Below are 26,240 nucleotides of genomic sequence, written 5' to 3'. Positions count from 1 at the left end.
TAGATACACTTAACCAAATGTTTGTGTCAAAATGCCCTCCCAGCAGCAGTGTATGAGAATGGTCCATCTCATGGCATCATTGCCAGCATTGAACGTTTCTTTAAAGAAAAAAAGAAATCCTTGCCAATTTGATGGTAAAACAGTATCTTATTGTAATTTTCTTCACATTTTTAAAATTACTAGTTATATTTCCTTTTTTCTTTTTCCTCTCCTATCAACAACTTGTTCATGTCCTTTGCCTTTTTTCCATTTTTCATTCACATTAATGAAATTATTTTGTTTTGTAAAGTCACCATTGAAGCAGCAATAAAACACTCACTTGAGTTCATTTTATTGAATTGACTTCAATATTTTATTTACAGAAATATTCTGAAGACTATAGTTTAATAGGAAAAATATAAAGCATACATGTTTAAAGATCATTTTGTAGTGACATTATAGGAAATAGATTCCTCCAAATGACATGATTAGCTTTGTAGTGCTACTAGTGGAATGCATTCTGCAGAAACGTGGTTTTGCCTTGATATCTGAGCACATTACCCTTACATCAAAAAAGAAAAAAGGATGATAAAAAACACAACTTTGATTAGTTTAAATTTTAGTAGAACACATCTGATTTGTTGAAGAGCAAGTTCTTTTATTCACCTCTTCAAGGAAGTGTTTATTTTTTTCACCTCTTTCTGTGCATCTTTATCCTATAAAGGAAATACAAATACACAAAAAGATTTCACACATTCAACCTCATACTCTAGGTACTTTGAAGTAGACTTTTGTTGAATGAGGGAATACTCTTTTAAAGACCATTACAAAGAAACTGTGCATTTCTTAGGACCAGGCATGAATCAGATCTTTGAAAATGTAAGTGATGTGGAGAGTGATTTCCAGGCTCTTCCTCCAGCTGGTGTGGAGTGGTGGATACAGGAAGGTGAGCCCCTTCTATAGAAGCTGACACACTGGATCCACCAGCATTTTAATGATAACACTGTTTTCTTCTTCAACTATAACACGTGGAAGAGGTCCTGGTCCTAGCAGCAGAATTTGAAGAAATCTGAGATTCCTCTGTAAGATCCAGACAAGATTCCACTACAAGATCCAAACTACCTATTTTATCAGGTAGTTTATATTTAAGATTAAAAATCATGTAATATGTTTTATAGGACTCCACATGTGTTATTTCCTTAAAACAAGTGTGGAAGTTAGGAAGAGTGGAAACAAATTCAGATGGTAAGGTACTCCTATGCACTTTTGTGTTTAACAGACACTGAGCACATATCAGAAAGGATTTAAGGAATGTTAACACATTTAAAATAAACAGATGAGGAAAACTGGACAAAGTAGATTTTGGAAGTAGTTGTTAGCCAGATTTTTTTAAAAACTGGAAGTTCTTCAATAGTTTTAATCATAAACATTAACACACTGATTCTACTGTAGTGTCTGATCAACTAGGAGTATACCTTCTATCAAATCAATATTTTTGAAGGTTGTAAGAAAATATGGTTAATGAATCTGTGATAGTGATGCATTATTTAAAAGAACTTATAAAAAGCCATAATTCAAGTTTATCTTTGTAATCCTAGGGCCAGCTCAGTGCCTGGCACCTAGAAGACCCTAAATAAATGCCTGTTAAACAAGTGGTTAGACACTGGAGCTCAGCAACAATTTCCCAAATCTAGGAACCAATTTCTTATAGACGATGTAGATGAGAGATTTATTTCAACTAGATGCCTAAAGAAATGAATATGCTCAAACTACAATAAAAGATTTAAAATGAAGATCATGGCTTAGCAATATTTGCCCTCAGGCACCACAAAGAATTCCTACAACTCCCACCCCATCCAACTGCACACACACACACACACACACACACACACACACACACACACACCCCTCCCATTTTACCTCCTTCCCAGGGCTTCCACCTAAGTCTTTAATTAATTTACTTTTTTTTTTTTTTTTTTTTTTTTTTGTGGTACGCGGGCCTCTCACTGTTTTGCCCTCTCCCGTTGCAAAGCACAGGCTCCGGACGCGCAGGCTCAGCGGCCATGGCTCACGGGCCCAGCCACTCCGCGGCATGTGGGATCTTCCCGGACCGGGGCACGAACCCACGTCCGCTGCATCGGCAGGCGGACTCTCAACCACTGTGCCACCAGGGAAGCCCTAATTTACTTTTTTAATGGATAGAGGACACTGGCAGTGCCTTTTAGCTTAAAAAAAACCCCCACCAACTAAAACCAGCACCTCCAGTCAAGCTTTCCTCTGTCACTGCCCAAAATGTACCCCCTTCAGACCATGAATCCTCTTCGGTCACCCCAAAACCGCTCTTCTCTAGTCTCTCTTCCCTGACTCAACCTCACACTCCTCCCCTTTTTCCCAGACAGAGCTCCCTGGAACCCCTGTTAGAAGGCTTGTTTTGAAGTCATTTCTGCATAACCAGCAATGTATTTGCTAAAAGAATATTTCTGAGGGGCTCGGGAAGAGGATGAGGGAGTGGTTAGAGCCAATGGTAGAGGATAATTGCTCTCGACCATTTCTTATAGCTGTTAACAAACTCCTGGTCACTCTCCTTTTACTTTTATTTTTTATGACTTTGGTGCCTTGGTCTCCACACCGAGTTCTGCCACCACTTTTGGAGACTTCACTGTTCCTATGGCCCGTGTATCCCAGCCTTTTAGAAGGGTGTCTCCTCATTTTCCCCACCACCCCCGCGAGTGCACCCTGGGCTGTGTCAGGCCTGAAACTGCTCCACCTCTGAAACAGGCATCCTGTTCTCTGAACACCGCCTATCTTTTGGGGTCATTTATCCAATTACGCTCAATACATCAAATTTTCAACCTTCAATAGGCTCATGGAGTGATTTTTTCCTTCTTGTTCTCTATCAGCTTTTTCCTGCTTTGACTTATTTTCTACCCACCTTAGGTTCCACACCCGCCTACTCTCATTCAAAGACTAAAACGCTTTCTCCCCTGGGGCACTTACCCTGGTTCACTACAAATCTACAAACCCACAAACCCATCAATTCCTCTATCTAGCCTGTGACAAAAGGACAGGACCTTAATGTGCTTTGGATCCCACCGGCTCCGGCTTCCTGGTGACCTAATTCTATCAGTTATCTCCCCCCTCTCTAGTCTTTCTTGAACCCTTCCTTCTTTGCTGGCTCTTTCTCATTACTATTATAAATATGCTCCTAGGGCTTCCCTGGTGGCGCAGTGGTTGAGAGTCCGCCTGCCGATGCAGGGGACACGGGCTCGTGCCCCGGTCCGGGAAGATCCCACATGCCACGGAGCGGCTGGGCCCGTGAGCCACGGCCGCTGAGCCTGCGTGTCCAGAGCCTGTGCTCCGCAACGGGAGAGGCCACAACAGTGAGAGGCCCACATACCGCAAAAAAAAAAAAAAATGCTCCTAGATTTTCCATCCCAAACAAAACTATTTCTCAATTCAATCACTGCTTTAAGTTCTACCTTACATCTCTCCTCTCTTTCCCATCAAATTATTGGAGCAGTGTCTGCACGTACTGACTGGATTTTCTCACCTCTAGTGCTCTGTGCTCTGTTGCCTCCTATACTGTTCCACTGAAGCAGTCTGGGTTAAGATCACCAATGACATAGGCATCATTAATTTTAACTGCTCATTACAGTCTTGACTTCCCTAGAGTGTCTGACAGAGTTGACCACTTCCACTGTCCCTTGGATTCTGGAGTCCTGTCATCTTTGGCCACTTCTTTCAATCTCATTTGTAGGTTTCTTTTCCTCCCATTACACTGGAGTTTCTCAGGGTTGATCCTTTGCCCTCTGCTTTTCACACACTACATAACCTCTCTGGATGATCTCTGCCATACTTGTGGTTTCAGACATATATATGCCAAATATTCAATCACTTAATGGATCTGAAAATCTCACAAACACAAACTCCAAATGTCCAAAACTGAACTCTCCTTGTCTACCAAATCTGGTTCTCCAATATTCCCTGTGTCTGTAAAGGGTACTGCCACCTGCCCTGGTCAGGTTCCCATGCCAGAAACAGAGATGTCATTCTTGAGTCCTCCATCTTTGATATCCAAGTCCTGTAGACAATACTACCTACAAATCTGTTGGATCAGTCCTCATCTCTTCACTCCTCGCTGCCATCATCTTGGTCCAGGTCATCACCTCATGTTTGTGTCACTGCAGAAGTTATCTAAATGGTATTCCAACTTCCAATTTTGATCCCCTCCCATCCAAGTCAATCTCCACATGGTAGCTATTGTGTCCTTCTAAAAATCTCATTGTGTTACTTGCTGCTTAAGACCCTCTAATGCTTTTCTCTTGCTTTTAAGAAAAAGGTATACAAGGCTCTCATCTCTTCTCTCAAGAACTCAACGTTTCAGCAATATTGTACACTTGATACAGTGCTTTTTCACATATTTCTCAACTCCAAGCCTTTCTATTTATCTTTCTATTTCTATTTAATAAAATATGGTATGTATACCACCCGCATCAGTATCACCTGGGATATTTGAATCACTTATAAACTGTGCTTATTGGTCCATGTTTCCATTCACCCTTGCCATGTGGGTACATATTTAAACACAAATAGAATAATTAGAACACATGTTTTGTATTCTACGTTTTTTCTGTTACATTAAAATGTATTTTCTGATTAAACAGTGTCCTTGTAAATACGTTTAGAGCTGCATACAAAATTGAAACCGATCAGCTGATCAACAGCGAAGCAGTAAAGGAAAATGCCTCAATTATTCACCACAATGTTTCATGATTTTTTTAAAGACAAATACCCATGTATTAGATTTTTCATCAACAACTCTTATTAATATACTGAAGAGGGGTTATCACATTGTTTATTACATCTCACCAAAATCTGCCTTCAACTTTTCTAAGAATGCATCACAGTTCTACATCTTTACATGGTATTATTTTCAGTAATATGTCATTTGGCAGAAGTCTAATTATATGTTGAATTATGTACTAAAGGGTTCTTCTTGATAGAGTACTTTTTTCCACGAGTATGAATTTTCTTATATAAAATCCAGATGAAGGCATTTCTACATTGACTTGAGGCTTTAAGGAACTCCCAAGTGTGAGAACTTTAAGGCTGACTAAGGCGAGATCATTTCATTCATGACACTGAGAGTGTCTGATACAGTAAAAGTCCTCACATGCCCTGGAGTGCTGCTCTATGAGTAATGGGTTTCCCATGTTTATTTCATTGAATTGTTTCTCCAGCACGAATTGTCTGCTATTTCCCAAATGGCTTCCTCCTCCTGGTAAAGACTTGCTGCGTCCCTTCCTATTTGAGTTTTCTGTGCAGACCAAGGCTTGAGAGATGGCTGAAGGCTGCAGCGTTTCTCCCCTGTGTGAACTCTCTGGTGTCTATAAAGGTTAGAGCTGGGACTGAAGGTTCCTCCAAATTCATTACGTCTCTAGGGTTCCTCTCCGGTGTATGCTGTTTCACGGCTAAGGTTAGAGCATCAGCTAAAGGCTTTACCACATAGATGATATTCTTATGGCTTCTCTGCAGTGTAATTCACTTGTGTCATTTGAAGGATGAATTATTACTGGAGGCATTTCCATAATGATCGCAAAGGGTTTGTCTCTGGTGTGAACAAAAGGTAGCTCTCTGGCTAAAGTGTTTCCCACATTCGTTACATTTACGGGGCTTCTCTCCAGTGTGAGTTAACACTTGTTGAGTCAATGTGGCGCTGTGAGTGAATATTTCCCCATTCTCATTACATTCAGAGAACCCCTTTCCAGTGTGAAATCTCTGCTACTGAGGAGATGAGAGGCTGTTAAAGGTTTGTCCACATCCATTCATCTATTCATTCTGCTACATATGAATTTTATGCTCATTCACTCATTGATAACATCTAGTTAAAGTCTTTGCCACACTGGTTACTTTCACAGGGTGTGTGACTCTCCTGCAGGTACAGGAGTTTTCTCCTTTGCAGCATGTCCACTGTATAGTTATCTGAGTAATTTTGAGGCCTTCATTATGTTTCAAGCACTTGATGTTTGACCATATTTATGCAAATGTCCTCTTATAAGAACCCAGACTCTGGTTGTGAGCTCAGGTTACTCCTTTCTTCCCCAAATTCAAACTATCCAAACCTTTCTGCAGAGACAGCACACTTTCACCTCAAATTGAAGTCATGAGACTGTTCTGCGTTCCTCAGTTACCCCACTCGCCGATCAGTTCTAACGTAGAGAAACAGACCTCACCCTCACGAACTTATCATGACATTAGATCGCTCCTTCCTGCAGATATTCTGCAGGGAAGTTATGTCCTAGTTTTTAAGACTTTCCAGCCTAGACTCTGGTCTTGGGGAAATCTTCTCCCTCCCCCACCTCAGCTCTTCCCCTTGAACCAACTGGGAAGTCACATCTGATTTTCAGAGCTCATACCCAAGGGAGACCCAATGACTGATGCTTTCTAGCATCATGTCTCTGTACGGCTTCCCCTGAGATGGGTCCAGCAGGCCCATTCTTTCTGAGTAAAGTCCAAAGCCATGTCCTCAAAGGTCATCATTTCCTGTGGCTGCAATGCCAAGAACCCAGCTACCACCTGCCTTCCTCTGTTTTCTTACTCAGGGACAGTCTGAGCACTAAGCCAGCAGAGCAGAAACCTGAGTGAGTCACATTGATAGTGAGTTTGCTGTTAATCACGCTCTGCAGCGCAGAGCTTCTTTCTCTCTAGAAAAGGGACAGGAATCCATATTTTTAACAAGCCCCCCATACCCAAGGAAGTCTTAAAGATTTAAACCATTGGATTTAAATTCTAATTTCCTTAGAATCTCAGGTTACCTATCAAAACCTCATGAAGGCCTTTCTTAGCCCCCGGTCCAGGTTGCAGTCCCAGTTTTTTTTTTTTTTTTTTTTTTTTTTTGCTGTACGTGGGCCTCTCACTACTGTGGCCTCTCCCGTTGCGGAGCACAGGCTCCGGACACACAGGCTCCGCGGCCATGGCTCGCGGGCCCAGCCGCTCCGCGGCATGTGGGATCCTCCGGGATCGGGGCACGAACCCGTGTCCCCTGCATCGGCAGGCGGACTCTCAACCACTGCGCCACCAGGGAGGCCCATGCAGTCCCAGTTTTATTTTCTCATAAATCTCTGTACTTTTATTTCTATTACACTCATCACACTTTATTGCTATTACTTGTTCAGTGCCTGCCTTCTCCACTAGACTACAGAATTCATGGTGGCAAGGACAGGATCTGTTTTTTTTTTCTCACTGTATCCCGAGCCTCTGGCAGAGCATCACCATATTTGCAAGATAAATGAATAAAGGTAATTTTTTTCACTCATTCAAACACACATTCAAAAACATAGATTTATTTGATCTGAAAGAGTCAGAAAATATTGTTTTGATTAAATACATCAATGCTCTCTGCTACAGAGATAAATAAGAGAGAGACTCATTTATATTAAATCATTATGCTCTAAGCATTTGGGTAATGATTTATCAAACATCAACTTTACTAGACTGCATACTGGTTAAAAATAACTGATCCCAAACTGATGCTACATCATCAGTTATCTTAAGAAAATTAATTACAAGGAAGGCTAAGAAATTTCTTTAAGGTATTTTTAAGATCAGCTTAAAGAATACAGCTAAGGCCATTACATACTGAGAAAGCTTAGAAATAATATATTTCGAATGCAGATAAATAGAAGGTAGGAGACAAAAGAGTAGAAATAGGAGGGTGTAAACAGAGTAACATTGCCTGCCTATAATTCACGAAATGTCTGTTCAGACTTTATTTTTTTTTATGTATAGGAAGAATTAATTCTCCAGGCATGGATAGCACAGATGAGTTAATGCATAAGATATACATTTAAACCAGAAAGAAATAGGCAAATATGAATTTCTAACAAATGAGACCCTGGACAACACTGCTGGATTTTGGTAAGTGATCCAGCCACCCCTCTGAGTTGTAGCATCCCTAGAACAGGAAGACAGGTGAAGAGTTGTGGACTAACTATACTTTCTAAACTTACCTGAAAAACCGATGTCTTAATTAGGATAATCAAATATGAGGTCTTAATTAAGATAGAACATTTAAAGTAGAATTAGGATTTTAGGGAATTCCCTGGTGGTCTAGTGGTCAGGACTTGGCATTCTCACTGCTGGGGCCCTGGGTTCGATCCCTGGTTGGGGAACTAAGAACCTACAAGCTGCGTGGTGCAGCCAAAAAAAAAAAAAAAAAATTAGGATTTTATTATTAAGAGTGGTTACTAAGGAGAGTGATGATTCTCAATCTATAGAACAGGTTGGAAATGCAGCCCAGGACTTAAACTACAGGTAATTTCAAAGACAACTACACCACTTGCTAAATATAAAGAAGTTCTTTACTTTCTGCCCTCCCAGAGGCATTTTCTCCCTGTGGTTGTTTCTGGTACATTGTATTTACTGTCCAATAAGAGTTTGTTTGCCTTAGAAGAGCGATTAATGTCACTTCAAAATATTATAACAATTTTAAAAGTTTTTTTGTTTACTGGATTAGCACATCCCTCATTGTAGCACAACATATCACACAATGCTTTTTATATTTGCACTTTCTCAGTGTGCTCTGAGTCAACCACTTGGACTCTTCCTTCAGGCAAACAATTTTCAGGCTGCCAGGTTGTCATTATTTCATTCAGTGATCATTCTCACACTGCCTTAGACACAGGAATCCCTTTTATTTTAAAAGAAGGAATGTTTCTCAGGAGCTGACATTACCTATCTAGGGTCAAGAAAAGTCCACATGAATAATAAAATACTGTGATTTCAGCTTCTGGAACTGTAAAGTGGCTTATGTGCATGAATCTGGGCTCTAGAGGCCCAAGGGCTGACATTCCCGATATTAAGTGCAGTATGATGAGCTCCAAGCTCCTTGATAAGGACAGAAGTCACGTTCACAAATGACTGCGATGCCAGGAAGAGGGTACGAGTGCCACAGAAAGAAGCACAAATGTTATGCAAGTTCACAGGAGGGAGAGAAAACCGATGGCTGGGCTGCCTTCTCTGTAATGAGGGCCAATGCTAGATATTTTGGAAATAAATAAGTGGGTCAGCAGAATCACTAATGGGATATACTTCAACCTGGAAAACCTTTACAGAGAGAGTGGGTACTATAGATAACTTGCCTCATTCTATTTTCTAACTGAAAAAGAAATTGAGATATTCCTGACAGTACATTAACCACTTGAAAAAAAAACCGCTAGGAATACAAATCACTGGAAAAAATAAGTAATGCGGGAAATATTTGCTAAGGCTGTTTTGCTTATTACATAAATAGTTCCACACTGCTCAGCTTTCTTAGTTACATTTATTAGCGGTTCTACTTATTATTACTATTAGCACTATTACTGAGTCTTCGTACCAGGACTTACTGAGTCCTTGTTATATGCCAGGCAGTACATTTGGCACTGGGAACAGAGTGGTGAATGAGACAAACCTGGCTGCTGCTTTCCTGAACCAACCGCACAAATAACTATATAATCACAACTGTGCTAAATGACATGAAGGAAAAGTATGAGGTACTTTCTTGCCTGGGAGTGTCAAGGAAATCTTTCCTGAAGAAATGACATTTCTGGTGAGGCTTGAAGGATGAATAGGAATAAAGCTGGTGAAGGGAATGGAGGGTCTGTAGGGGAATGTTTCCAAAAGAGGGAACACTGTGCCCCAAGGGCGCAAGGCGGGAAAGAACACAGTGTAGAGGAGGGGAGAGAGGGGAACATATGAAGCTTAAGAGATTGGTAGGCGCTAGATCAGAGCCCTGAAGGGCATGCTAAAAATTTTGAACTTCATCCTAAAAGCAAAAGGTTTTCAGGCAGGGAAGTGACATGCGAAGTTTATGTTTAATCTGTGGCTTTGGCTGATATTGGGAGTCAAGAATGACTGCGCAGGGGGCAAGAAGCTGTGAGACCAGTTGGGAGGCTCTCATGATCGTAGCTCAGGTGAAAGAGGGTGGTGCCCTGCTTGGAGTGGTGGGTGGAGAGAGAGCGAGAGAGACGGGGGGGGGGGGGGAGAGAGAGAGCGAGCAGTTGGATGTCTCAAGGCATTTATTAGAAGAACTACGAGAGGGGCTTCCCTGGTGGTGCAGTGGTTAAGAATCTGCCTGCCAATGCAGGGGACACAGGTTCGAGCCCTGGTCCGGGAAGATCCCTCATGCCACGGAGCAACTAAACCCGTGCACCACAACTACTGAGCCTGTGCTCTAGAGCCCACGAGCCACAATTACTGAGCCCGCGTGCTGCAACTACTGAAGCCCGCACGCCTAGAGCCGGTGTTCTGCAAAAAGAGAAGCCACCGCGATGAGAAGCTCGTGCACCGCAACGAAGAGTAGCCCTCCGCTCGCTGCAACTAGACAAAACCTGCATGCAGCAATGAAGACCCAACACAGCCAAAAATGAGTAAATTTAAATAAATAAATTAAAAAAATAAAAAGAAGAACTACGAGAACTTGGTGACTGGGTAGACATCTGGGTTTGGGGGCTGAGGGATAAGGATGCGTCAAGGATCATTCCCAGCTTTTCTAATTGGGTGGGTGGAGGTGCTATTTACTAAGAGGGGCAGATGAAGGAAGAGCAGCTGCAAAGGCCTGAGGACTAGTTGTGTGTGAGATGTCTGTGAGTCATCCAAGCGGAGATGTCAAGCAGGACGTTGGATAATCAGGTCCAGACTCAGAGGAGAGGTCTAGAGACGCAAATTTGAGGACCCCTGGCAGGTACGTAGTATTTGAAGCCATGGAGGATAGGTTTGGCAGGTAGGGAGGAGGAAAGGGGAGAGAAGACTTAGGGACCAAGGATCAAACCCTGAAGCTGGTCAATATTAGCCCTCCTGTGAGAGCACTGAATGTCATGCATAAACATCTGCATATCAAACCAGGTACCTCACTATCACATTGTATTTTAATCTCATATTCTAATAAGAATGCACAGACACTCAGTTTAAAAGGACTGCATGTAACCCAAACTGGCATCGTTCAGGAGAGATGTAAAAGACAGTAGGGTCCCAACCACTAACACGGAGCAAGCAACGAGAGGGACAAAATCTGTTTCCTGCTGAAAAAGTTCCACAAACTGTCTTTTAGATAAAGAGTGCTGTTTTATATTTCCTATTCACCAATGGAGCCAACTAGGGATTAGAGTTAGAAGGATAATGAACCCCGTAGGAAATCCCAAACATAGAAGCAGGCCAAGCCCTTGCGCAGGTGGCTGCTGATGAGCCGTGTATAGAGACACAGGCATCCCTGAACCTGGAAGGTCCTGGGCAGGTCTTGTTTCACTTCCCTTTTCCAGACTTATTTCCCATAACTGCCCTGAATACTCCTTCCACTCCAGGCAAACAAATCTTTGCTTTTCCACCTCTGTGCTTTTGTTCACGGCCCGTGACGTGCTTCGCCCACACCTCCACGTTATATATGTCTTTCCAGGTCCACCTCTGATGCTATCTGATCTCTTCCAGGTGAAAATAATTTCCCCCTTTTCAATATGTCCATAACCAATTATTTGTCCCTCTCTGAGCACTTCATGCTTTCTACTCTGAGCTCCCTTTATTTGGATATATACCTTATGTTCCCTTCTAGGCTACAAGCTCCTAGAGGGCAGTGGGCATGTCTTACGTGTTTATGTTCCAGATCACAACAAACGCTGAAGCCTGTATTGCTCCAACAGAGCAGAGGAGGAGTACGTATTTCTGAGGCATTTCTATTCAGTTGCGATTCACAGGCTGATAATGTTTATGTGCTGTGAGAAGGGAGCAGGAAAATATTTATTCATCTCCTTTTGTTCCCGAAATTCCAGTACACAGGAACACAGACTGAATTGTTAATGCTGTGAAACTCCTAAAACTTACAGCACATCCAGAATTCTGAATTAGCTGGAAAAAGGCAAGAAGCAATGCAACACCTTCTTTTTCATTAATGGTGTTCAAAGACCAAGAAAATGTTAGTACATATTTTTTAGTCCTCTTCATGGCCTTGGACAACCACAGCCTGCTGTGCGCTGGGGACTGACAGTGGCAACTGCACAGAGCCTCCTCCTGCTGTAAGGTGGCAGCCTGTCTAGCTTGTTTGCTGCCCACCCCAGTTTAATCACCAGCTCCCCAGAATTATGCTGTCCTCCACCCTTCCTCGTGGGGCCCTTCCCACTCCCTGCTGTGTAACACCTAACATGCATCACAATGTTTTACCTGCTAGCCCATGATTTGTGTGCTCCTTAAAGATACAAGGGGTCCCCTGGGGAAGGGTTACCTATAGCAATTTTTAAAACGTCATAGTACACGTTAAATCCAAGTCAAAATGTTTTAGGATAGCAAAAAACTCCAGATGTATCTAAGCCAGTTGTTCATATTTGAGGCTGGAATCGTACTAATAAAATAATAGTGCTTCTTGTCACCGTGTGGACTTACCTCTTTGGTAACACAAGGAAGCAACACTGCCATATTACAGAACTTCACAGCAGTATCTGTTTGTTCAAGATCAATATAACACTAGAAATGAAAAAATAATCAACATGAAGCGTAATCACATTTTTGTATAATGAAGTCAAAGTGATCTTAAAACTGTGGTCTTCATTACCTTGGCCAAGAACATGTAATTGGACTTAGAAAACCCAGGGTGTAGTTCTTCGACCTGATTTTCAGAGAAAACAGAAAAGAGAATAACAGAGAAATACGAAAACAATAAGTAAAGAAGATATATTTCAATAAATCAGACATTAACCAAATTGCCCTAAGAATGTAGGATGGTTGTGTCACATGTGAATCATTTTATTAGCTCAAGTATCCTTTGGGTAGAAATATAGCTTTTGAGCTTATCCATTAAAATAGAATTATTACTGTGGTCATAAAGCTTACAAAGCAATGAGATACTTTAAGATTTTGGGATTCCTTTGTATAACCATCTTCCTCACTTCCCCTTCTCTATCTTTTGTGTTTTTTCTTTCAGGGACAAAACAACTGGTGATACACTCTCCCCAGGACATGTCCTTACAATCTCTTTGGGAAGCACAAGTAGAGCGTGACTGGTATCACATGGCAAGCATCTTCCACTACATTAATATTTGATTTCTTATGATCTCAACACACTCCATATGAGCTGAATAATAACTGAGGTCCATCACATCAAGTTCTTTTAAAGAAAACGCAGATGCTTAAAATAACTAGTCCAAGTAGCAGACCTCCTTGCAGATTTTAATAAGTGGGTATTATAAAGGTACTTTACCCCTCATCTACTAATGTCTTACATACCAGTTCCTTTTCTCTATCTCTGGTAAATAAGAATTCTGCCAGGTATATGGTGTTGCTCCTAGAGAGCTCTTCTTAGAACCTAAGTCAATCTTTGCATCGGAGCCAGGTTTTGCTGTTGTAAAGGTCTATGCAAGGAAGCTCCCAACCCGACCCGGCCCCCAACACAGAGGGCCACAGAACCCAAAAGAAGGACACTTTAAAAAATTTATAAAAATATGCTTGTTTTACAACACACTAACAATCCAGACATTTCCAAAATTAACAAGTGAAAGTTTCTCGGTTAGAATCTTATTCTCAATTACGATCTCAGCCCCCAGGGGTAACCACTACCAACAGTTTGACAAATGCATCCTACAGACATTTTACCAAGTAGAGGAACCCTCCCCCTCCAAAGAGAACTGATTTTTTTTTTTTTTAATTAATTAATTTATTTTTTTTGTGGTATGCGGGCCTCTCACTGTTGTGGCCTCCCCCGTTGCGGAGCACAGGCTCCGGATGCGCAGGCTCCGGATGCGCAGGCCCAGCGGCCATGGCTCACGGGCCCAGCCGCTCCGCGGCATATGGGATCCTCCCAGACCGGGGCACGAACCCGTATCCCCTGCATCGGCAGGCGGACTCTCAACCACTGCGCCACCAGGGAGGCCCGAGAACTGATTTTTGAAAAAAAACTTTTTAGTGGGACCATTTCCTACCTATTGGTCCAAAACTTTTTCCCCACAACATACCACAGATACATTTTTGTGTTCACATACAAGATCTCCCTCATTGTTTCTGAGAGCTGCATTTTATACTACACATATACCATAATTAAATTAAGCATTCTCCCTTAGACATTTAGACTTATTTTTCACTATTACTAATAATGATCAGCGAACATACTTGTTCCTATATTCTTGTGTACATGTGATTACATGTGTAGGAGAGATTCCCGGAAGTTGAATTGCTGAGTCAAAGGATACATCCATTTTAAAGATGGATACTAATGGGGGGGAAAGCAAGACCTAGGGTGCTGAGGAGCGTTCCAACACCTTACAGGAGCACATCCCTTGTAAAGGCCATTTACTCTCTACAGAACCCCAAAGAGAAGGGTCCTGGGAGGAAGAGGAGGACAAAGTCTCTTGGGTTGGGAAGCCAGACTGGGTGCACCTCTTTCAGAGGTGAACAGCATGTGGATCTGGCCTAGAACCTACTAGTGAAACAGCAAGGCTGCGGACAGACTGAAGGAAGTCCAGTCCTGGCCAGAGTCTTGAAAGTCCTGTAGAGCCATCCATGGTGCTGATGGGTTCTGGTCCTCCCACTTCCTCTCTACTTGTCTGGTTATTTCCATTGTAACTCTTTGAGTTTACTAAGTGCATTTCTTGAGCCACACTAACACAATTTTTGTATATTTACAAAATAAATAAGTCACAGGTATGAAATGTATGGTGTGGGGAATATAGTTAATAATTATGTAATATCTTTGTATGGTGACAAATGGTAACTAGACCTAACGTGGTGATATTTTGAAATGTATAGAAATATCGAATCACTATGTTGTGCACCAGGAACTAACATAGTGTAGCAAGCCAATTATGCTTCAAAAACAAACAAACAAACATATAGAAAAAGAGATCAGATTTGTGGTTACCAGAGGTGGGGGTGAGGGTGTTGGGAGGGGAGAGGAATTGGATGAAGGCAGCCAAAAGTTATAACTTCCAGTTATGAGATAGATAGTACTAGGGATGTAATGTACAACAGAATCAATATAATTAACACTGCTTATGTTATATATGAAAGCTAAGACAGTAAATCTTAAGTTCTCATCACAAGGAAAATATTTTTTTCTATTTCTTTAATTTTGTGTCTACATGAGATGATTGACATTCACTAAACTTACTGTGATAATCATTTCGTGATGTATGTAAGTCACATCATTACGCTGTACACCTTAAACTTATATAGTGCTGCATGCCAATTAGACTTCAATATAAGTGGAAGAAAAAAAAGGACCTAGAGTAAACTTTATTCGATTGTATCTTCTATGTCCAGTAGTTGCCCCAGTTCTGAACAAATCCCATCTAGATAACTTGCCCCAACATATGTACACAGCAGCTTCTTATTTCTTTAATGTTGGCATTTTAATTCTGCATATACACCTTAACACTTTTGTCTAATTAACTAGAATGATCATAAATCCGAACATCTCTTTTTGTACTCATGGTTAAAAAAAAAAAAGTCCAAAGGAACATAGGCAGGCTACTAACAACACCTAAGTCCTAAAACGGAGCAGATCCTGACCTTTGCCAAAGGCCTTAGCTGAATAACAAGGAAGGTATTGTTACTCAACAGAATATTCTGATTAAGGGGCAGTTTCTAGCTATGCTCTTAAAACACTGTCATAACACCTGGCAGAGAATACTGTACCTGTTTACTTCGTGTTGGTTGTCCAAGTTCCATGGAGGCAGGAGCTGTGTTGGTCATTTCTGTGTTCCCTTCATTTGGACTAGGTATGTGCTTAATAAACATTGCTGAATAAATTAGCTTTGTTTTTAAAACATCTCATAACCTCGTGCAGCAGCCCTCTGTCATATCAAGGCACAGAAGACAGCTCTGCAGCTGGTGGAGCCACCAAGGAAGACTCAGGGATCAGGTGACTGCAAACAGCGAGTGACATCAGGGTAGCCAGCATTGCCACACCTGTCATTTACTACACACACTGATCCAGTGGTTCTTAACCATGCCATGGGCTGCACATGAAGGACCTTGAGAACTTTAAAAACGCTGATCAAGCTTCAAAAACACTTACCATATGACCCCACAATTCCACTCCTAGGTATTTATCCAAGAAAATTTAAAACATGTCTACACAAAAGCTTGCAAATGAATGTTCATAGAAGCTTTATTCATAACAGCCCCAAGCTGGGAACAACTAAAACATCCACCAGTAGGTAAATGCATAAGCAAATTGTGGTATATCCATATGATAGAATATTACTAGGCAAACAAAAAGAACTACAGATACCCTCAATAAAATGACTGCATCTCAAAACATTATGCTGAGCAAAAGAAGCCAGACACACACAAAGCACAAACTCTAAGATTCCATTAATATGAAATTTTAGAATAGGCCAAACTAAGCTATAGTGACAGAAAGCAGATCAGTGGTTGCCTGGGGCACGAGGCAGGGGTAACTGACAGCAAAGGGGCAAAGATAGCCCTTTAGGGTGATGGAAATGTTCTTTATCTTGAAATGGAGATGGTTATGTGAGTATACAAATTTGTCAAATTTCACTGAACTACACATAAAATGGGTATATTTGATTGTATATAAACTATACCTTAATATATTCAGAGATTCTGAAATAATTAGTCTGGGTTGTGGCCTGGGCTGGCATTTTTTAAAGCTCTCCAGATGATTCTAAGGTACAGACAAGGTTAAAAACCACTGACCGAGGGAATCATGCCATAATTTCGGATGAGGTGGGAAGAATGCTATAGCTTGAAAAAATTCCAGCAGGGAATTCACAGATGACTCCTGGTCTAAAACCACCTCCCTAGATGCTTTGAGACTGTGGAGGACCAGATTTCACCTGTTATATGAGCAAAATAATAGCAACATTTATTTTCAGTTAGTGTATTTAATGTGCTAGACCCTGGGCCAAGAAAATTACATGCATTATTTTATGTAACTTTCACAAAAACCAGATAAAGTAGGTATTATTATGCCTACTTTACAGATGAAAAATTTATGATTGGGAGAAATAAACATGCCCATGTCATACATATAGGAAAAGGTTCGGGCCTCAAACTGCCTGATTCCAAAGCCAGTGCCCTTGATCTCTATAGGACTGAACTGGATGGTTCGGGGGACTCATTCCTGTGAACACTCTTTGGAGGCATGGAGTGGGTGCAGAAGTTCTACAGTCTGGGTTCCAATGACGTGACTCCCTGTTGGGACCAGGGGGTTGCCCACTCTCCTGGGGTGTGGGATCCAAGGTATGCGCTGCTTCCTTTTCCACTCCTCCCCATCCCAGATTTCTTAGTTCCTCCATGGCTTAGCCTCCTCAGTACCCTCAGGTGTTGCAGTCAATACAGGGAGAAGCATTCCTGATGCCTTCTCGCCCTCCTGACAAACACCATGGAATGCATTTCAGACAATCTAAGTCATAACTAAATGGTGAGGTCGCAAAAATGGTCTGCCAAGGTGTTTACATTTTAATGAAGTTAAAACTCTGTGAGCTTTTATTGAGCACTTACGAGTTGCTGGGCATTCTCTAAGCAATTTGCTTGTATTAACTCATTTAATCTTCACAACAACACTATGAAGTGTTGTTCACAACAACTTCACAACAACAACTATAACCTCCATGTTACTGATTAAATTGAGAGAGAGAAAGAGAGATTAAGTACTTGCTCAGTGTTAATCCACCAGTAAGAAGTAACACTGGGATGTAACCAGGTGCTCTGGTTCTAGAGTTTGCAATCCTTACCTTACATTACTGTGCCTCTTACTACTTTTATCTGTGTAATACTTCAGGTGCATAAGCACCTTAAGAACTTTTGTGCAGTGTCCTGAAAACCTGACCCTCCAGTTATAACTTTGATACTATGAAAAAATGGGTTTCAAATTCAAATAAATTTTTTGCTAATGAACATAGCACCTTTTTAAAATCATTTATCTTAAATGCACCATGATCTCTATTCTTGTAAAATTTAACATGGGAGAACTAATTCTCAATGGTAGAAAAAAGGTGAAGTGATGATAATGCACTCCTATCTTTGATCTGCCATTGTGTGGCACTGGAAAAAATTACATTCCTGAGATCCTGTTTTAAAACAAAAAAGATCACACTAAATAAAAAATAAGAAACATACAGCCCTTGTACTTGTATTCCCATACTTTTTTCCATTGGGCTCATGCTTGATTTTAGAATACTTATTTTTTCACTGTTCAGAGAAGTGCAATGCAACATATTTGCCATCTTAGATTATATGATCTCTAAGCTCTCTCTCAGTTCTACAAAATCAATCCCTAAAATATAACAAAAAATATTAGCCTGTATAATATGTTGGATAATTACCAAAATCAGAGCCTGATTTTGTCTATATTGTTACAAACCTGAAGTAGGCAGGTGGTGAAAGAAAAAAAATCTTAGTATCTATAAGATTCCATAATTGGTTCCAGAGAAAGATGAAGAGATTAGTCCAACAGGAAGTTGGTTAAATGGGTGGATGTATTACACATTTTCATGTGTGCATACACACACACTACTATTTAGAGTTTTATCAGCATAGCAATTGTACATTTTAAGACAGGAATGAAAATACTGGTTGGGTCTGATGCCCCACAAATGTTCCATAGAACTGTCTGCAATTCATAGAGTGACTTTTTAAATACCTCCTCTTCTTGGCAACTTCTAGTTCTTTAAGATGAAACTGGTTCTATATGAGGATAATGAGGAGTATTTAGGACCAAGTCTAATAATCAGGGCATGAATGCTTTTGCACATATTCACACGACCTGGAAAGCTACACTGGATTTGGCAGTGAGGGCTGCCACACCCAGGACCTAGGGCATAACTATGATCTAAGAAGTAGTTTGGACATGCCAAAATGAGGACTCAGTCTGGGCTTTCAGTTAGAAATCAACAAATGGAGAAGAGAAAGATTTCCTTGACAGCAAGGGTAGGAGAGCCTGGTGCAGATAGAAGCCAGTTTGACACTGAAATAATGGATAGACAAAATATACCTTAAGGAAATTTTGCAAAGCTTCTTGTACAGTTGAGGATGGTATTTTTCCAAACAGAGTAGCAGCCATTTTTTTCTCAATCCAGCTCAGTTTTGAGACCTGCAAATATAGAGCAAATCACTCTTAGAAAGTTGTTCACCTTTTGAATGAATAATCTCTCTCCAGTTAGATGAGTGTGAGATATCACTCTTATGGCATTAATATTTTGCCTTCCTTTTTTCATAATTCTAACAAACTGTGAGCTTTAAAAGCATTGGTTACCAAACCAATTTGAAATACTCATAAGGTTTGTGTCCAAGGAGGGAAAAAGGGGGTGGGGTTGGGATTAATGCTGATCCTCTTTGTTCATGTGCTTCTTGATCTTGAGCTGATGCATAGTATTTCTTTGCACAAGGCATAGTAGCTACAAGACCCTACCTTTGCTCTCTTGCCACCTTTTCCATGCTGCCAACCTGACCCAGAATGCAGCATCTCAGAAATGTAAACAAAACGAGGATCCTTAACCCACGAGGAGTGTACAGTGAGGGCCTGGTATAAATATTTATAATTCAGGAGAATTTTTTTTAAACTTGATCAACACCAAAATTAAACCTCATATTACCATTTGTTTTTTGCTTTCTTTTTAAATTTTTTCACTTTTCCCAAATATGAATAATAGATATATAACATAAAAGATTAAAAGGATTCAGGGGACTTCCCTGGTGGTGCAGTAGTTAAGACTCCACACTTCCAATGCAGGGGGGCCGGCTTCGATTCCTGGTCAGGGAACTAGATCCCACATGCATGCCGCAACTAAGAGTTCTCATGCCACAACTAAGGACCCGGCGAACCACAACTGAGGAGCCCACCTGCCACAATTAAGGAGTCCAGGTGCTGCAACTAAGGAGCCAGCGAGCCGCAATTAAGGAGCACACGTGCTGCAACTAAGAAGCTGGTGAGCCACAACTGAGGAGCCTGAGAGCTGCAACTAAGGAGCCCGCTGGCCACAACTAAGACCCAGCACAACCAAATAAATAAATAAATAAATAAATAAATAAATAAATAAATATTTTAAAAAAAGATTCAGAAATGAATTCTTAAAAGGGTACTATGCTCTCCCAATGCCATCAAGTGTCTTCCTTCCTAATGCCATCTTCTAGGGTTCTAGGTAGCCATTAACCTTTATTTAAAAAAATATTCCATCAATATTTTATAATAACTATACATGGAGTGTAACCTTTAAAAACTGTGAATTACTATCTTGTACACCTGAAACTGACATAATATTGTACATCAACTTTAGCTCAATAAAAAAAGAAAAGAGGTACAAACTGCTATATATAACATAAATAAGCTACACGGATACACTGTACATCACAGGGAATATAGTCAATATTTTATAACTTGTAATGGAGTATAATCTATAAAAACTATGTTCACTACGTTCTACACCTGAAACTAAGGTAATATTGTAAGTCAACTATATTTCAAAGAAAATACGATCCCCCCAAAATTATTCCCTCACTTTTCTTTTTTTTTTTTTTTTTTTTTTTTTTTTTTGCGGTATGTGGGCCTCTCACTGTTGTGGCCTCTCCCGTTGCGGAGCACAGGCTCCGGATGCGCAGGCCCAGCGGCCATGGCTCACGGGCCCAGCCGCTCCGCGGCATATGGGATCCTCCCAGACCGGGGCACGAACCCGTATCCCCTGCATCGGCAGGCGGACTCTTAACCACTGCGCCACCAGGGAGGCCCCCCTCACTTTTCTATATGTTAATTTATTGCTATTCTTATTTTTGCTTTTTTTGAACTTGAAAAAAAAAGATATGCTGTTTATTTCCTTCTTTGACTTATTGTTTTCACTTAGCATTATAGTTTTAAGATTTCATCCAGATTGATGAGAGTAACTGAAGTTCAGTCACTTAAACAACTCTGAGATATTCCATCATTTAAACACACATCAATGATTTTTCATCCACTTTTTAAAATTGTTTACAATAACAGATAATTTATTATTCAACAAAAACTGAGGCATAAGGACTCAAGTAAAGAAAGTAACACAAAATATTTTACAAGGGACCTTGAAGACAGAGCACAACTAAAACAAAACTAATGCTTTACCATATACTACAATAAGGATTGAAAAAACAAATTTTTCCATTCCACATTCATAAATACATTGGAATTTTTTTTTATACAGCAGGCTCTTATTAGTCATCAATTTTATACACATCAGGGTATACATGTCAATCCCAATCGCCCAATTCATCACACACACCCCCCACCCCCCAGCCGCTTTCCCCCCTTGGTGTCCATACGTTTGTTCTCTACACCTGTGTCTCAATTTCTGCCCTGCAAAAAGGTTCATCTGTACCATTTTTCTAGGTTCCACATATATGCGTTAATATATGATATTTGTTTTTCTCTTTCTGACTTACTTCACTCTGTATGACAGTCTCTAGATCCATCCACGTCTCAACAAATGACCCAATTTCGTTCCTTTTTATGGCTGAGTAATATTCCATTGTATATATGTACCACATCTTCTTTACCCATTCATCTGTCGATGGGCATTTAGGTTGCTTCCATGACCTGGCTATTGTAAATAGTGCTGCAATGAACATTGGGATGCATGTGTCTTTTTGAATTATGGTTTTCTGTGGGTATATGCCCAGTAGTGGGATTGCTGGATCATATGGGAATTCTGTATTTAGGTTTTTAAGGAACCTCCATACTGTTCTCCATAGTGGCTGTATCAACTTACATTCCCACCAACAGTGCAAGAGGGTACCCTTTTCTCCACACCCTCTCCAGAATTTGTTGTTTGTAGATTTTCTGATGATGCCCATTCTAACTGGTGTGAGGTGATACCTCACTGTAGTTTTGATTTGCATTTCTCTAATAACTAGTGATGTTGAGCAGCTTTTCATGTACTTCTTGGCCATCTGTATGTCTTCTTTGGAGAAATATCTAGTTAAGTCTTCTGCCCATTTTTTGGATTGGGTTGTTTGTTTTTTTAATATTGAGCTGCATGAGCTGTTTATATATTTTGGAGATTAATCCTTTGTCCATTGATTCGTTTGCAAATATTTTCTCCCATTGAGGGTTGTATTTTCATCTTGTTTATGGTTTCCTTTGCTGTGCAAAAGATTTGAAGTTTCATTAGGTCCCATTTGTTTATTTTTGTTTTTATTTCCATTACTCTAGGAGGTGGATCAAAAAAGATCTTGCTGTGATTTATGTCAAAGAGTGTTCTTCCTATGTTTTCCTCTAAGAGTTTTATAGTATCTGGTCTTACATTTAGGTCTTTAATCCATTTTGAGTTTATTTTTGTGTACGGTGTTAGGGAGTGTTCTACTTTCATTCTTTTACATGTAGCTGTCCAGTTTTCCCAGCACCACTTATTGAAGAGGCTGTCTTTTCTCCATTGTATATCCTTGCCTCCTTTGTCATAGATTAGTTGACAGTAGGTGCGTGGGTTTATCTCTGGGCTTTCTATCTTGTTCCATTGATCTATGTTTCTGTTTTTGTGCCAGTACCATATTGTCTTGATTACTGTAGCTTTGTAGTATAATCTGAAGTCAGGGAGTCTGATTCCTCCAGCTCCGTTTTTTTCCCTCAAGACTGCTTTGGCTATTCAGGGTCTTTTGTGTCTCCATACAAATTTTAAGACTTTTTGTTCTCGTTCCATAAAAAATGCCATTGGTAATTTGATAGGGATTGCATTGAATCTGTAGATTGCTTTGGGTTGTATAGTCATTTTCACAATATTGATTCTTCCAATCCAAGAACATGGTATATCTCTACATCTGTTGGTATCATCTTTAATTTCTTTCATCAGTGTCTTAGTTTCCTGCATACAGGTCTTTTGTCTCCCTAGGTAGGTTTATTCCTAGGTATTTTATTCTTTTTGTTGCAGTGGTAAATGGGAGTTTCCTTAATTTCTCTTTCAGATTTTTCATCATTAGTGTATAGGAAGACAAGATATTTCTGTGCATTAATTTTGTATCCTGCAACTTTACCAAATTCATTGATTACCTCTAGTAGTTTTCTGGTGGCATCTTTAGGATTCTCTATGTATAGTATCATGTCATCTGCAAAAGTGACAGTTTTACTTCTTTTCCAATTTGTATTCCTTTTATTTCTTTTCCTTCTCTGATTGCCATGGCTAGGACTTCCAAAACTACGTTGAAAAATAGTGGTGATGGGCTTCCCTGGTGGCGCAGTGGTTGAGAGTCCGCCTGCCGATGCAGGGGACATGGGTTTGTGCCCTGGTCTGGGAAGATCCCACGTGCCGTGGAGTGGTTGGGCCCGTGAGCCATGGCCACTGAGCCTGCGTGTACAGAGCCTGTGCTCCGCAACGGGAGAGGCCACAACAGTGAGAGGCCCACATACTTCAAAATAAAAAAAAAATAATAGTGGTGAGAGTGGACATCCTTGTCTTGTTCCTGATCTTAGAGGAAATGCTTTCAGTTTTTCACCATTGAGAATGATGTTTGCTGTGGGTTTGTCGTATATGGCCTTTATTATGTTGAGGTAGGCTCCCTCTATGCCCACTTTCTGGAGAGTTTTTATCATAAATGGGTGTTGAATTTTGACAAAAGCTTTTTCTGCATGTATTGAGATGATCATATGTTTTTTATTCTTCAATTTGCTAATGTGGTGTATCACATTGATTGATTTGCGTATATTGAAGAATCCTTGCATCCCTGGGATAAATCCCACTTGATCATGGTGTATGATCCATTTAATGTGTTCTTGGATTCTGTTTGCTAGTATTTCGTTGAGGATTTTTGCATCTATATTCATCAGTTATATTGGTCTGTAATTTTCTTTTTTTGTAGTATCTTTGTCTGATTTTGGTATCTGGGTGATAGTGGCCTCATAGAGTGAGTTTGGGAGTGTTCCTTACTCCGCAAGTTTTTGGAAGAGTTTGAAAAGGATAGGTGTTAGCTGTTCTCTAAATGTTTGACAGAATTCACCTGTGAGGCCATCTGGTCCTGGACTTTTGTTTGTTGGAAGATTTTTAATCACAGTTTCAATTTCATTACTTGTGATTGGTCTGTTCATATTTTCTATTTCTTCCTTGTTCAGTCTTGGAAGGTTATACCTTTCTGAGAAGTTGTCCATTTCTTCCAGGTTGTCCATTTTATTGGCATAGAGTTGCTTGTAGTAGTCTCTTAGGATGCTTTGTATTTCTGCGGTGTCTGTTGTAACTTCTCCTTTTTCATTTCCAATTTTATTGATTTGAGTCCTCTCCCTCTTTTTCTTGATGAGTCTGGTTAATGGTTTATCAATTTTGTTTATCTTCTCAAAGAACCAGCTTTTAGTTTTATTGATCTTTGCTATTGTTTTCTTTGTTTCTACTTCATTTATTTCTGCTCTGATCTTTATGATTTCTTTCCTTCTGCGAACTTTGGGTTTTGTTTGTTCTTCTTTCTCTAGTTTCTTTAGGTGTAAGGTTAGATTGTTTATTTGAGATTTTTGTTTCTTGAGGTAGGCTTGTATAGCTCTAAACTTCCCTTGTAGAACTGCTTTTGCTGCATCCCATAGGTTTTGGATCGTCATGTTTTCAGTCATTTGTCTCTAGGTATTTTTTGATTTCCTCTTTGATTTCTTCAGTGATTGCTTGGTTATTTAGTAATGTATTGTTTAGCCTGCATGTGTTTGTGTTTTTTACGTGTTTTTCCCTGTAATTGATTTCTAATCTCATAGCGTTGTGGTCAGAAAAGATGCTTGATATGATTTCAATTTTCTTAAATTTACTGAGGCTTGATTTGTGACCCAAGATGTGATCTATCCTGGAGAATGTTCCGTGTACACTTGAGAAGAAAGTGTAATTTGCTATTTTTGTATGGAATGTCCTATAAATATCAATTAAACCTATCTGGTTTATTGTGTCATTTAAAGCTTCTGTTTCCTTATTTATTTTCATTTTGGATGATCTGTCCATTGGTGTAAGTGAGGTGTTAAAGTCTCCCACTATTATTGTGTTACTGTCGATTTTTTCTTTATAGCTGTTAGCAGTTGCCTTATGTATTGCGGTGCTCCTATGTTGGGTGCATATATATTTATAATTATTATATCTTCTTCTTGGATTGATCCCTTGATCATTATGTAGTGTCCTTCCTTGTCTCTTGTAACATTCTGTATTTTAAAGTCTATTTTATCTGATATGAGTATTGCTACTCCAGCTTTCTTTTGTTTTCCATTTGCATGGAATATCTTTTTCCATCCCCTCACTTTCAGTCTGTATGTATCCCTAGGTCTGAAGTGGGTCTCTTGTAGACAGCATATAGATTGGTCTTGTTTTTGTATCCACTCAGCAAGCCTGTGTCTTTTGGTTGGAGCATTTAATCCATTCACGTTTAAGGTAATTATTGATATGAATGTTCCTATGACCATTTTCTTAATTGTTTTGGGTTTGTTTTTGTAGGTCCTTTTCTTCTCTTGTGTTTCCCACTTAGAGAAGTTCTTTTAGCATTTGTTGTAGAGCTGGTTTGGTGGTGCTGAACTCTCTTAGCTTTTGCTTGTCTGTAAAGCTTTTGATTTCTCCCTTGAATCTGAATGAGGTCCTTGCCGGGTAGAGTAATCTTGATTGTAGGTTCTTCCCTTTCATCACTTTAAGTATATCATGCCACTCCCTTCTGGCTTGTAGAGTTTCTGCTGAGAAATCAACTGTTAACCTTATGGGAGTTCCCTTGTATATTATTTGTCATTTTTCCCTTGCTGCTTTCAATAATTTTTGTCTTTAATTTTTGCCAATTTGATTACTATGTGTCTCAGAGTATTTCTCCTTGGGTTTATCCTGTATGGGACTCTCTGCACTTCCTGGACTTGGTTGGCTATTTCCTTTCCCATGTTAGGGAAGTTTTCGACAATTATCTCTTCAAATATTTTCTTGGGTCCTTTCTCTCTCTCTTCTCCTTCTGCGACCCCTATAATGCGAATGTTGTTGCGTTTAATGTTGTTCCAGAGATTTCTTAGGCTGCCTTCATTTCTTTTCATTCTTTTTTCTTTATTCTGTTCCGCAGCAGTGAATTCCACAATTTTGTCTTCCAGGTCACTTATCCATTCTTGTGCCTCAGTTATTCTGCTATCGATTCCTTCTACTGTATTTTTCATTTCAGTTATTGTATTGTTCATCTCTGTTTGTTTGTTCTTTAATTCTTCTAGGTCTTTGTTAAATATTTCTTGCATCTTCTCAATCTTCGCCTCCATTCTTTTTCCGAGGTCCTGGATCACCTTCACTATCATTATTCTGAATTCTTTTTCTGGAAGGTTGCCTCTCTCCACTTCATTTAGTTGT

The 26,240-nt window shown here is 40.1% G+C and overlaps 1 protein-coding gene across 3 annotated transcripts in view; it reads right to left on the bottom strand.

The window, feature by feature from the left end:
* Positions 1 to 376: 376 nt before the first annotated feature.
* Positions 377 to 26,240, bottom strand: part of RMDN2 (regulator of microtubule dynamics 2) — a 61,078-nt gene continuing 35,214 nt past the window's right edge. For all 3 annotated transcript variants that reach the window (XM_060117320.1, XM_060117318.1, XM_060117319.1), the window contains exons 8-11: positions 18,956 to 19,054; positions 12,557 to 12,610; positions 12,388 to 12,468; positions 377 to 695 (exon numbers count right to left, since the gene is read on the bottom strand). In XM_060117320.1, coding sequence (XP_059973303.1) covers positions 642 to 695; positions 12,388 to 12,468; positions 12,557 to 12,610; positions 18,956 to 19,054 — 288 coding nt within the window. In that variant the 3' untranslated portion in view covers positions 377 to 641. The remainder of the gene's footprint in view (positions 696 to 12,387; positions 12,469 to 12,556; positions 12,611 to 18,955; positions 19,055 to 26,240) is intronic.

This window comes from Mesoplodon densirostris, chromosome 14 (genome assembly GCF_025265405.1).
Source record: "Mesoplodon densirostris isolate mMesDen1 chromosome 14, mMesDen1 primary haplotype, whole genome shotgun sequence".
NCBI classification, from domain to species: Eukaryota; Metazoa; Chordata; class Mammalia; order Artiodactyla; family Ziphiidae; genus Mesoplodon; species Mesoplodon densirostris.
This window is presented reverse-complemented; position numbering and strand designations above follow the sequence as displayed.